Here is a 10,920-nt window from a genome sequence, read left to right as displayed (position 1 = left end):
TGTTATGCAGTGTTGGGAAGCTTGCTGTCCATGGTTTCACTGGGAGCCACTGAGATCACCCTCATGCAAGGGCATGTTCTTGACCTATAAGGTCTAATTGTTGTGGGGAACTCAGTCCCCAAGTTTTGACTTGGCCCAGCCCTGGCCATTGTAGTCATTTTGGAGTGAGACAATGGATGGACGATCTCTCTCTGCTACTTTCTTTCTCTCTCTCTCTCTCTCTCTCTCTTTCTCTATCTCTGTAACTTTGCCTTTCAAATAAATAAATAAATCTTAAAAAAAAAAAAAAAGGCAGGAGATGCAAAGGTATAGAGGAGAGTAGGATTTATTGAAAGAGATAGCACATGCTCAGGTGTGAGTCTGGGCAACCTCTCCTTAGGAGGAGGGCAGTGCTGCTGCCCATACCAGCAGGTCATCCTTTTATAGGCTAGGGGATGGTGCCCAGGAAGGTTAGTATTCGAAGGTGGTGGGGTTTAGGCAGGACTTAAGTACCACTGGCTTTGATGTCACTTTATTGGGGATCTCAGAAGTATCATGGTGTCTCCGTGCAGGACTGGAGCACACAGTGCTCCTCTCTAGGAAGGCGTCAAGACAGCTTATGCACCATAGGAAGCGAATTGATCTCCTTGTTCTTTAGTTTTTGTAATAGCCAATAGATAGGATCAAGAAGGAGAGGCCTCTTAGATGTATGACTTAAGGTACTGAAAAATGTTCTGAGCAAGAAGGACAAAAAGAAAAATGACCAGAAGGGATGTCTAGAGTCCCAAGAGTAGTTAGCATTCCACCCAGGGGAGAAGCTTATGTCAGAGGAGTGCAAGGGTCCCATGCTGGTACCAAGTGCTAATCTGGACCTCCAGGGGTCCTGAGTCTTCTCTGGGTCCCACGTTGGGCACCACAATACTGTTGATGGAAATAAGCACGATCTGTAAAAGGACAAATTTAAGGTGTATCCAGGGCAGAAGCCCAGTGACTTTCAATGAGACTTGGGAAGTGTTCTATAGTGGTCAGTTCTTGTGAGAATTTATAATTTATGTATCGCACAGTGAGCACACATTGGCTTGGCCTTAAAAGATGGGATTTAGGTAAAGGGGGGAGAATAAATTTCTAACTGCTTGAGAATTGTTTTCTTCATCTTCAGGGCCAGGGAGTGTATTGTCTGTTGGAAAGCAGCTATTGAAAAGATTACAGATTAAATTTGGGAGAATTTTTCTGAGAATAGATAAGAAATATATCAACAAAGGATAGCTCAGGGTTGTTCCAGATGTACACATCACCCAAATCAAACTAACCTAATAAGAGTAATAGCTCAGTGCCACCACTCAGATAAGTCTAGTGAGTGTTTCTCTTCCATGGGATTCAGGCCATTTTAGGCCCTTTGATCTCAGAGTTAAAAGGACTAAAATCACTTCTTCTCTTTCAATACTTACATACTGGCATGCTCTCAGTTTTCAAATATTTGTTTATTCCACTCCAAGAAATTAGACTTTAACTCTCCAAACATTTGAAAAGAAGAGCGAATCTCATTGTCAGAGGCTGAAACCAGCATAGGTAATAACTGGATGTTCTTTGCCACTGAGTTTAGAAGAATATATAAGAGACTAGAGATGAACTCTTTTAGCTCCTTTTTTGTCTCTTTGCATCCTGAAAAATCTGTCTCACTGTTTCAAAATTAGGCCTGGCCTAATACATCGAGTTATACTTGGTTTTTGGACAGGGTCCAGCAGTCATAGCCAATACTGACAGTCTGTAAAGGCCAAAGAGAAAGAGACTGTCACTGATGCAAAACAAGGATAACTACGAAGTGATGGTATTCTTGTGTGGCTCAGAATCTGTCTTCATAGGTTGATCTGGAAGCACAGTTCCTCTGGAGTGCTGATTGCATCTTTTTTAAAAATGTGCAGAAGGAGCACTACTTGCTGCAAGCACAGGGGGTGGAGGCTGGGGCATGGGCTTAGGAGGCAGCATGTTTCTTGGTGCTGGGGTCAGGGAGCTGGTGCATGTCCTCCTGCTGGAGAACACTGAGAGGCAAGTGTAGGGACTGATGGAGTACTAGGTTCTCAGGCAATGCTTTGTTGCAAATCCTTGAAGAGTTCCCCTCTAGCTGTCTTCCATGCAAATACTGTATGATTGTATTTGTTCTGGAACTTGACCAGGATTTCAGCAGTAGCTCATTGTAAAACTTGGCACCCTCTTTCAAAATAGCGATTCATCTGGCTCCTGTAGGGACTGGGATGTTGCACCAGATGTCACATAAACCCTTGGCTCAGCCCTTCCTGCGCAGGCCCAGCATCCGCCGCATCCAGGATATCCTAGATGTTGCCAAACGTCCATGCCCATGGGCTATAATCCTTACTCCCACAGCAGGTATAACCTGCATTTTCCTCCAGCTTATCACCGAAGACCCCAGCAACTTTCATATCCCTTCCCTACCAGCAGAGCATCTGGGTGATGCATCGGAGCTGGACTCTTGGCTTCCCACTCACCGCTGTCTTAAGTCACGCATTGCTTTTTTCCTTATCTCAGTTTCTTCTACAGACAACCAGAGCATTAAACAGAAAATGAATGTGCAGGCCTTAGTGCCTGGCCAGTGGGCCAACATGCAGCTGTCCCTTTCCTTTGTCCCTCTTATTCCCGACTCCCCTGTAGTTCTTTAAAAGCCCCAAACACCCTGTCTAGCAGGGTGGTGGTTCTTGAGACCCTGAGGTCTGCCATGCTTTCATCTGTCAGCTGATTAAGTGTTCTCTTCCCTTCATCCCAAACCTTGGCCTCATTATTTTGATTGGCACTGGGGACAGGGACTGAGTTCTTGGTAACAGGCTATGTACCCATGAAGACAACAGGTCCAAGTGCCATGTCCATTCTCTAGAAAAGTATATGCAAAATAATTCTAAGTGAAGATGAATACAAAATAGTGAATTTACACAGACCATTTAATGGAAATGAAAATATTAGTCCAAAAATCACAGCTCATTTTAAGTTACATAAAACAGTCTTTATTTTTCTTCACATTTGTTTAAACTCCTAATAAAATAGAAGAAAACTTTTATTTTGGAAAACTGCTACTTCCAAATTCTTCCTGAACAAATCTTTAAGCAATGTCTTTTCATCATTTTACTGAGATTAATGCTTAGGACATCAGACAATTTCTCTTCAAACATTTATAAAAAAAAAAAAAACCCTTTCAAGTCAGTGAATCAGAAAATCAAGCATGTTTTCCACACAAAGGGTAGAGCCTTCAAACCACCTGGGGAAGAAGGAAGTTGAAAGAGGTTAAATACTGGGGCTGCCTCTCTCCTGTCAGCATAGAGGTCTAGCTTCCCAGTCGACATGAAGGCGCTCCTGATGCTGGGGCTCCTCCTCCTTTCCACCACTGTCCAGGGCAAGATCTATGGAAGGTGTGAGTTGGCCAGAACTCTGAAGAGATTTGCCTCGGAGGGCTTCAGGGGAATCAGGTTGGCGAAAGTCTCCACTCCTTCCAACTTCCCGAGACCGAAGCCCAGCCTGTTCCCCAATGCTATTGATAGAGATTCTGTTGGGCCCCAATATCTCTCCCCTGGCCTGTGAAGAGAGACCAAGAATCATGAAGACTCAAACTGCCCATATTAGCACAGTTAGCATCTTAATGGTAGATTTTACAGTGATTCACAGGCCCACATCAAAGAAAGGAATATTCAATTTGCTGTTAGACTCAGATAGACCTGAGCCTATCAACTCTGTTGATTTTTCTATTCAAGGCTGCATGTTGCTTGAGCCATGGGAGCAGGAAAAAGGTAAAAGCAAAAAATAAACTGTTACTTTAATATTTTTGAAGCACCTTCTCTTGCTGCAGTAGTATCAGAAGTTCACTTGCATTACAAAAATGGTTCTCTTAAGGCCTTTCTTCACTAAAGTGTTCAGTTATAAGTTAAACACATCAAGTCATTGGTAAAAGAGAATTAGACAGATGGATTGATTTTAGTTTACACTGTAAGTCATTTTATGTTGCTGTTCATTACAAAAATTACTTTTTCAGGGATGTGTTTGACCAAATGGGAGAGCAGTTATAACACACGAGCTACAAACTACAACCCTGGAGACGGAAGCACCGATTATGGAATATTTCAGATCAGTAGCCGCTACTGGTGTGACGATGGCAAAACCCCACAAGCAGTTAATGCCTGTCATATACCCTGCAGTGGTAAGACTGGATAATACTTGAGTGATGGCACAGGACCCCTCTGGGTGTCTTGTAAGAGTAGAGATTCAAGACAAATTCATGAGGGACCTAGGAAAGCTCCCATCACAGCTTCCAGAAAGTTTTGTTATCCTCCTCCTAATTCCCCAAGTAAGAAAGTAAAGAGCTGGTAGTATGAAAGGTTGGTGCTCTTTCATATGCACAAGTTTCTGGAATGATCTGTTAAATGATTGTAAATGGCCTTACTGATGCTTTCCTCCTGCTTACTTAGGGGAGGAGAGGAGTGATTTGGTCTTGGTTCCTTTTTTGATTGTATATGTATTACTATGAAATGTTTTGAATACACAGAAAATTAGAGATAATAGTATAACAAACAGCCATTAATGCAACTTTTAAAAAATTTTTAATTTATTTATTTATTTGAAAGATAGTGTTATGCAGAGAGAAGGAGAGACAGAGAGGTCTTCGATCTGCTGTTTCATTCCCTAAATAACTTCACAGCCGGGGCTGGGCATGCCAGAGCCAGGAGCCAGGAGCTTCATCCGGGTGGGTGTAGGGGCTCAAGCACATGAGCCTTCTTCTGCTGCTTTCCCTGGTGCATTAGCAGGGAGCCACGACTTGAACCAGCCGCCATATGGGATCCCAGCATTGTAGGCAAGCAACATAACCCACTGCACTACAGGCTGGCCCCCATAAGTCAACTTTGTACTTTATTTTAAATACAGAAGGACAGACACACAGATCTCCTATCTACTTCTCATTCCCTAAATATCCACAACAGCTGGGTTTGGGCCAGGCAGAAGCTAAGAGCCCAGAACTCAATCTCAGCCTGTCATGTGTATGGCAGGGACCCAGCTACCGGAGCCATCACTTGCTCCATCTCCGGATAGCAGGGAGCTAGGATTGGAAGCAGACTGAGGACTCTGAACCCAGGCAATCCAGTATGGGATGCAGGCTTCCCAAGCGGCATCTTTCTTGCTTTGCCTAATGACTGCCCTCAGATATCTGACCTATAAGTTCTTAACTTTTTGCAATAGTTGCTTCTTCTCTATGTATTTTTTGTTGAAGGATTTTAAAATGAATTAAAAACATTATGTCTTTCAATCTTTCTTTCTTTCTTTTGACAGGCTTAGTGGACAGTGAGAGAGAGAGAAAGCGAGAAAGGTCTTCCTTACCGTTGATTGACCCTCCAATGGCCACTGTGGCCGGCGCTCCGTGCTGATCCGAAGCCAGGAGCCAGGTGCTTCTCCTGGTCTCCCATGCGGGTGCAGGGCCCAAGGACTTGGGCCATCTTCCTCTTGACTCCCGGGCCACAGCAGAGAGTTGGCCTGGAAGAGGGGCAACCGGGACAGAATCCGGCGCCCCGACCATTACGAGAACCTTGTGTGCCGGTGCCGCAAGGTGGAGGATTAGCCTATTGAGCTGCGGTGCCAGCCTTCTGTTCATCTTAAAGACAGAATTCTGACTCCTATCCAGTCTCTTTCCATGTTCTGCAAAGGTGGGGGTCTTCTCCACATACTTCCAGGATTTGGAATGCAAACGGACACTCTGCTTTTGCCCTTGGGATGCAACTATCCTGCTTACTTCTCCAGGAAGAAAGAAACAGCTGAAGCGGGCCCTCTCCTCAAGTTTGCTTCACTATGAAGAAATGACTTTGCAAGCTGAAGACCTGTTAATTTGAAACAGGTGTTTGTGAATTCTTTGGTTTTTTGTTTTTTTGTTTTGTTTTGTTTTGACCGGAAGAGTGGACAGTGAGAGAGACAGAGAGAAAGGTCTTCCTTTGCCGTTGGTTCACCCTCCAATGGCTGCTGTGGCCGGTGCACTGCGCCGATCCGAAGGCAGGAGCCAGGTGCTTCTCCTGGTCTCCCATGGGGTGCAGGGCCCAAGCACTTGGGCCATCCTCCACTGCACTCCCGGGCCACAGCAGAGAGCTGGCCTGGAAGAGGGGCAGCTGGGACAGAATCCAGCGCCCTGACCGGGACTAGAACCCGGTGTGCCGGCGCCGCAAGGCGGAGGATTAGCCTGTTGAGCCATGGCGCAGGCCTAGGTGTTTGTCAATTCTTTGCTTCTTGTTCCAAACAAGAAGGCAACAGAAATAGCAAGGATAGATGACCTCAGGGCTTTTAAAAAATGTCTTCCGGTTTCAGCCACTATCAACAGCACAGCTGAGACCACGGCACTACATTTCAAATACATGTTCTAATTTGAAATGAGGAGAGATGCTAAAAAGTGACACATATTGATGTCTTCAATCTTGACTCCTCCTGAGACACAGATTTACTGAATAAACTGAGGTCTGATGTTGCAATTAAACCTTTGATGTGACAAAAAAGCATAAAGAGAAGAAATCCCGGTTAATTTTGTATGTGAATAAGTCTTCAGTTTCTTGTCAAATATGCATATTTACCTGGGGCTACCCACAATTTTGGTTGAAAAGAGGAATTTTGGCCGGCGCTGTGGCTTAACAGGCTAATCCTCTGCCTTGCGGTGCCGGCACACCGGGTTCTAGTCCCGGTTGCCCCTCTTCCAGGCCAGCTCTCTGCTATGGCCCGGGAAGGCAGTGGAGGATGGCCCAAGTGCTTGGGCCTGGCACCCCATGGGAGACCAGAAGCACCTGGCTCCTGGCTTCGGATCAGCGAGACGCGCCGGCCGCAGCGGCCATTGGAGGGTGAACCAACAGCAAAAAGGAAGACCTTTCTCTCTGTCTCTCTACTATCCACTCTGCCTGTCAAGAAAAAAAAAAAAAAGGAATTTTTCTTCAAGCTGTTGCTGACTTCTTTCTCAGAAGTCATTAGATGGTTGGTATTTTGTGTTTTTCCTTTCTCTAAGAAGGGACCAGATAGTGCCACAGCTAGCCCAATGAACGCATGCTTCAGTCTAGTCAAAAGGAAATGGAGGGGCCGGTGCCATGGCTCACTTGGTTAATCATAGCCTGTGGTGCTCGCATCCCATATGGGCCCCTGGGTTCTGGTCACAGTTGCTCCTCTTCCAGTCCAGCTCTCTGCTGTGGCCCAGGAAGGCAGTGGAGCATGGCCCAAGTGTTTGGGCGCCTGCACCCACGTCGCAGGCCAGGAAGAAGTACCTGGCTCCTGGCTTTGGATCTGTGTAGCTCCGGCCTTGGCAGCCATTTGGGGGGTGAACCAACAGAAGAAAGACCTTTCTCCCCTCTGTCTCTCTCCCTCACTGTCTCACTCTGTCAAATAAATAATTAAAAAAAAAAAAAACACATGGAAAGAAAACAAGAGAGTTCTTTGTCCGAGGGTAGAGGGCTATTCACCTCCCTAGGATGGGAGGCTGCTGTGTTACAAAGTGCACCATCCTTTTTGTGGCATCTTCCCTGGCACAGCGCAAGTTTTCTGGGTTACTGAAGATGGGAGGAAAGTGGCCTAAGCCGGGGGCAGGCTTCTGTGCAGCCATGAAGATGCTCGTTCAGATGTCTGCATCCACCATGGTGCTGGTGTGAGAATCCGGGTCTTCACTTCTGCTGCCAACTGCCTGCTAATGTGCACCCTGGGAGGCAGAAGCTGATGGCTCAAATACTTGTATCTCTGCCCCCCATGTGGGAACCTAAGACTGTGTTCTGGCCTCCTGGCTTTGGCCTGGCCCAGCCCTGGCTGTTGTGGCCATGTCAGACTGGATCGGGGCATTGAAGATCTTTTATGTCTCTGTCTCTCTGCCCCTTAAATATAGTAACTCAATAAAGGTTTGTAAAAAGTGGGATGAGTGGTTTTACAATTCAGAAGATGTGATGGATCCGGTAAGATAACCTGCCTTCCACTTTGGATGTAGAAGAATGGGCGTGGGGTAGGGAATGGGAAAGTTTCCAAATAATACCTTTCTCTGAAGAAAAGGAAGCCAAAATGTTTTATGCAGTTCCATCTGACATTATGACATTTTACACTATCTAGTTCATTTTTTATAAAAGAAAAGTAGATAAATAAAGTGAAGACCACAGACAGACTGAGGCATTGCTACTTGCTAAATGGAAATACACACACAAAGCACTTCAGCCTCCCTTCTGCCTTCAGGAAAGCACAGGATACCAAGTGCAAACACTGAGTGAGGTGCTCTGCGCAACAGCAGTCGCAAACCATGTTCCACATTCGCTTATTCTAAACCTAACCTCAAGATACGGCAAGGAACCGGCAGAGTGCGGACAGTCTTAGAAAAGCTAGAAATCCCCCAAAATGAGGAATGAAAGAATGAGATTCTGAGTCCATTAAAGTACATTGTTTCTTCAAGGATTTAGGCAATACGCTGTAGCACAGACTCAAAACGACCATATTCAGTTCTCAACAGCATATTTTGGGCTTAGAAAGTCTTCTCTCATGTACAGTTTGGGACATGCTCAATTGGACTTGCCCCAAATGGTGGAGTTAGAAACGTACCAGGGGATTCCAATACAATCCCATCAAGGTGGCATGTACCAATGCCATCTCACTAGTCCAAGTGATCAATTTCAGTTCACAATTGATCACACTGATAGGTCTAAGAGTCAAAGGGATCACACAAACAAGACTAGTGTCTGCTAATACTAACTGATAGACTCAAAAAGTGAGAGAACGATCCATCATGGGAAGCGGGATACACAGCAGACTCATAGAATGGCAGATGTCCTAAACAGCACTCTGGCCTCAGAATCAGCCCTTAAGGCATTCGGATCTGGCTGAAAAGCCCATGAGAGTATTGTAGGCATGGAAAGCCAAGATACCATGGAAAAGAAAGAAAAAAAAAGAAGAAGAAGACCTAAATGAAAGATCTCTGTGAGTGAGATCCTAGTGGAAACAATAGACCATCAAAGAAGGAGGTACCTTTCTCTGAAGGGAGGAGAGAACTTCCACTTTGACTATGACCCTGTCGGAATAAGATGAAAGTCGGTGAACTCAAAAGGATTCCATAGCCTTGGCAACTCATGACTAGAGCCTGGGGAGATTACTGACTCCATAAACAAGAGTGTCAAATTGTTAAGTCAACAACAGGAGTCACTGTGTACTTACTTCTCATGTTGTATCTATCCTTAATGTGTTGTCCAATGTGAAGTAATGCTATAACTAGTACTTAAACAGTGTTTTACACTTTGTGTTTCTGTGTGGGTGCAAACTGATGCAATCTTAATATATACTAAATCGATCATCTGTATATAAAGATAATTGAAAATGAATCTTGATGTGGAGGGAGTGGGAGATGGGGGGGTATGAGTGGGAGGGAAATCATGGGGGAGAGGGGAAGCCATTGTAATGCAGAAACTGTACTTTGGAAATTTATATTTACTAAATAAAAAATTAAAAAAGGAAGTCTTCTCTCATGTCATATATGAAACACATACCATGCTCTGATGCCTTGTGGATCACTGACGACCCTCTTTGCACAAGCTATGGCTTGAGTGATGTCATCTCACAACAAATCTGAAAAAGAGGTGATTAGAAATGAAAACAACTTGCACAGCGATTTCATTTTACATTTAGGGTTAGCCATGGCCGGTGCCATGGCTCACTTGGCTAATCCTCTGCCTGTGGCGCCATCGCCCTGGGTTCTAGTCCCGTTTTAAAGTTGCTTTTTTTGTTGTTTAAAGATGTATTTGAAAGTTATGGAAAGAGGTAGAGTCTTCCATCTGCTGGTTCATTCCCAAATTGCTGCAACGGCTGGGGCTGAGCCAATCCAAAGTCAAGAGCCAGGAGCTCCTTCCAGGTCTCCCACATGGGTGCAAGGGATAAGGGACTTGGGCCATCTTTTACTGCTTTCCCAGGCCATAACAGAGGGCTGGATCAGAAGTGGAGCTGGTGGGACTCAAACTGGAGCCCATATTGGATGCCGGCGCTTCAGGCCGGGGCTTTAACTCTCTGTGGCACACCACCAGCCCCTTCAAGTTGCTTTGTGTTTTTTACCCCTCTAGTTTCTTTGTAACCCCTTAAAGTAGATTGGATAACATATTCTTAAAAATTTGTTTGTTTGAAAATCAGACTTTACACACACAGGGAAAGGCAGAGATCTTCCATCTGCTGGTTCACTCCCCAGATGGCTGTAACCAGCAGAGCTAGGCTAGGCCAAAGTAAGGAGTTTCATTCAGATCTCCCACGTGGGTGGCAGGAAACAAGGACTTGGGCCATCCTCTGTTGCTTTCACAGGCACATTGGCAGTGGAGCAGGCAGGACCTACATTATGGGCAGTGACTTAACCTGCTGTGCCACAACGAACACTGGCCCTATAATATTCGGCTCTCCCATAGGAGGCTCTGAGAGGTGGTGACCAGCAGAGTGGTGAGTAGAAGTTAGAATGATTTTATAATTGTAAATTTTCAGTTGTTTGCTGAATATGTCAAGCTGAACTGCCCCCCTTCCCACTGCTTGCTCCCTTAAGTGCTTTTTAAAGCTTAGTGATGTATGACCTGTAGGCATTTAGGAATATATCACGTTAAAATGTTCCCTTCCACAGATGCTGACCACCTACCGTTCAGGAGACTTTTGTGTAAGACAGGCCATAGCAGCATAGTGGTGTCCTGTTGTTTTTCAAAACTGATGCAGGGTTAGGCATTGTGGCACAGGAGGTTAAGCTACCGCTTTGTATGCCTGCATCCCATATCAGAGTGCTGGGGCTTGAGTCCTGCCTCTACTTCCAATCCAGCTGCTTGCTAAGAGGCAGCAGATGATGGTTCAAGTGCTTGGGTCCCTACCACACATGTGGAAGAGTTCCTAGCTCCTAGCTTTTGCCTGGCCTGGCTGCAGTGGCTGAAAGACCTCTGTCACTTT

General features: G+C 45.3%; 1 protein-coding gene across 1 annotated transcript; it reads left to right on the top strand.

Annotated features, from left to right (window-relative positions):
- Positions 1-306: 306 nt before the first annotated feature.
- On the top strand, positions 307-6,634 carry LOC133768031 (lysozyme C-like). Its single transcript, XM_062202457.1, has 3 exons — positions 307-3,556; positions 4,013-4,177; positions 5,302-6,634. The coding sequence occupies exons 1-3, from the start codon at positions 3,328-3,330 to the stop codon at positions 5,394-5,396; spliced, it is 489 nt and encodes a 162-aa protein (XP_062058441.1). The 5' UTR covers positions 307-3,327; the 3' UTR covers positions 5,397-6,634.
- Positions 6,635-10,920: the final 4,286 nt, after the last annotated feature.

Source organism: Lepus europaeus, chromosome 10 (assembly GCF_033115175.1).
Source record: "Lepus europaeus isolate LE1 chromosome 10, mLepTim1.pri, whole genome shotgun sequence".
NCBI lineage: Eukaryota > Metazoa > Chordata > Mammalia > Lagomorpha > Leporidae > Lepus > Lepus europaeus.
The sequence above is the reverse complement of the archived record's forward strand: the minus strand, read 5'-3'. Positions and strand labels throughout refer to the sequence as shown.